The sequence below is a fragment of the Halyomorpha halys genome, unplaced genomic scaffold, assembly GCF_000696795.3.
Source record: "Halyomorpha halys isolate HHAL.00 unplaced genomic scaffold, Hhal_1.1 Scaffold354.1, whole genome shotgun sequence".
NCBI classification, from domain to species: Eukaryota; Metazoa; Arthropoda; class Insecta; order Hemiptera; family Pentatomidae; genus Halyomorpha; species Halyomorpha halys.
The window spans coordinates 905,182-908,022 of record NW_027111517.1 but is presented as its reverse complement, the minus strand read 5'-3'; the positions used below and the strand labels follow the sequence as shown (position 1 = coordinate 908,022).

The following is a 2,841-nucleotide window of genomic DNA, read 5'->3' as shown; positions in this document are numbered from 1 at the left end:
GCTAAAAATTATGTAAAAATTAATAATAAATAAAATAAAAATAATAAATTAAAATCGAAGAGGAGTTATAATTTAGAAAGAAGGCGATGTGCTTTTAAAAATTTAAACAAAAATGTAATTTTAGCTTCCTCATCTGTGAGAGCTTCTGATAAATTTGGGGTCAGTCCTATCCTGTTTATTATTGGCAAATAGTTAGCATTCTTCAAAAATATGTTTAATTGTGAGAACGGACTAACAATATTTGCGCGTTGGAAGTGGTAGTTTTGTGATTAGGTGAGAGTGCGTGAGGAGAGTATGACCTATTCTCAAGCGGGTTAGAGCAACTGCTTACTGCACCGCAGCAGCGGGGTTAGTGCTCTGGTCTCTTTTATTTATTTTTTCTCTTCGCCTTTTTCTCAAATCAATTAGGTTTTCTTCCCTTATTAGAAGTCAGTTATTTATTTTATTAAATCTATAAATGTCCATTGTTTTTGTTATTGATTTTTCTTTTTCTTTCCTCTCTTGTTAAGAATTATTATTTATATCTATTTATTTTATTTTATTTTTTGAGTCTGGCAACCGGAATGGTTTACAAACTCCCTAGATTCCTACCTTCTACATACTTTCTCATCATCCATTCCCTTCTCATTGATACATTATTCCAAGTAAACCACAATAGTTCCTATTCATCCCTCTATTCTCAGTTCGCTGGTGTTTCCCAAGGTAGTATCCTCGGTCCCATCCTCTACACGGTCTATACAGCTGACATCCCAACCAATTCTAACCCTATCCTCACCACGTAGGCCGACGACACATGTGTGCTTGCTGTTTATAATAACCCTTTAATTTCATCACAGCCCTCGAAGAATGGTGTAGTAATTGGAGGATTAAAATAAATCCAATCAAATCACCTTTTCCCTTCGTCGTAAACCTACCGACTGCCCTACAGTCTCCTTTAATAATGTTGATCTTACCCCTGTCGAACAGATCCGCTACCTTGGACAACATCGGGACAAACGACTAACCTAGAATCCTCACACAAGACTGAAAAGACAAGACAGGAAACTGCACATCGATTTCGACTATTACAGCACTTACTGGACAAAAGGTCTAAACTTCCAATCTATTTCAAAAGACTGATCTACATGACTGTAATAAGGCCAATCTGGACATACGGAATTGAGCTTTGGGGTTCCACTAAACCTTCCAATTCCTCTCATATCCAATCCTTACAATCCAAATTCCTCAATGCTCCTTACTTTGTCACAAATAAAATCATACATAAAGACCTTAATGTTCTATATGTAACCGATCTTGCCCGCACGAGATATCATTGAAAAAAATGAAATATCATTTGCTCCAATTCACCCTACTTTAATATTATTTTTCCTTCTTTTATTTTTTTCATCTTCGTTACTAATTTCAATAAAATCCTCAATAACGTTTTGTTTAACTTCATTTCATTTTTATTTTCAGAAACAAGCAATGTTAGTGCGCCAACTTGAAGAAGAATTGAGACTACGAATGCGTGGACCTAGCATTGAAATGCAACAGCAAATGGAAGTCCTGTATGCAGAAAACGAACATCTGACCAGAGAAGTGGCCATTTTAAGAGAAACCATCAAGGTAATAACTTGCATTTTTTAAATTATGAAATTAGATTTCCAGAATAAAAATTATCTAATGGTCGATAACCCATAAAACATCCACTTACTGTTTAAAATATATATTTGTTTGCATTTAATGAAAATGTCAGGTGTGAAAATAATGGTTCCGAATTATCTCTTGAAGGCAATATTGAGAAATTTATTTATTTTTATTTGTAGTGTACTGATAATATAAAAAACTCAATCTATACCAGGGCCTGCCAACTTTTCTGTATATTAGATATACTTTTTATCTTATAAGTGTGTCGCGATTGACTTGTCATAGGAGTAGTCTAAGGGGGAAGAAGGGGTTTGAAATGCATAATTTGTTTACACGCTGTGTTTTAGTATCAGGTGCATTTCAGCGAGGTATGGGTGGAAAAGTAATATATTTTTAATTTTTTTAAATCACATATTACATTTTCGAGATAGGCTCATGAAGAAAATAAATTGCCAGACCCAACTTTTGATAACAGCATTCCGTACATTCGTCACCTAAAAAAATCGATTTTCCGACACTTTTCCAAGATACATTTTTGCTAATTTAAATCGCAATTTAATTTTTTTATCAACTGCAATGTATAAGTTATTGTATTATTTGTTGGTAAATATGTAAAAGCTGTTATAAAACTGCACAGTATGGCTGATTTGATTTTAATATTTCACTTTCTCATTTTTTTTTTTGCATCATGAAAGAATAATATGACTTACTTTTTGCCAATCTATCAATAGCTCGCTGAGTAAAAATCGTACTGAAATACAGATGTACGGGTTATCACTACCTATGAAAAAAAACAATAATTATTTAAAGGGCCAAAAAAACTCACATTCAGGGGAATTAAATGAACATAGATAATTACTTTGATACATATGAAATATGTATGAAACTATTGCTTGAAAGTTCTGTCTTCTACAATCACTTCAAAGTCCATGGTACACGGAATTCCACCTTGTTGGCCACCGATGATCTATTCGATCAAATATCCTACCGCTAAAGTTAAAAGATTTTACAGAAATTTTAAACTTATGATAGAAAAAAGAAGGAAAACGAACACTTACGTTACTCAAATTAAAGAAAAATATATCAATATAATATTTTTAAAAAGTAGATACCGAATTTGTTTTATAGAATAAATAAATTATTGTAAATATAGGGCTTTTGTTGACATGTAAATTTAGATAATGGTGGTTATTGGTTATGGGAACAGTTACAGTA

The 2,841-nt window shown here is 32.7% G+C and overlaps 1 protein-coding gene across 10 annotated transcripts in view; it reads left to right on the top strand.

The window, feature by feature from the left end:
* Positions 1–2,841, top strand: part of brp (bruchpilot) — a 201,069-nt gene that overhangs the window by 82,517 nt on the left and 115,711 nt on the right. For all 10 annotated transcript variants that reach the window (XM_067049578.1, XM_067049575.1, XM_067049576.1 and 7 more), the window contains exon 2: positions 1,456–1,605. In XM_067049578.1, the coding sequence (XP_066905679.1) occupies positions 1,456–1,605 (150 nt within the window). The remainder of the gene's footprint in view (positions 1–1,455; positions 1,606–2,841) is intronic.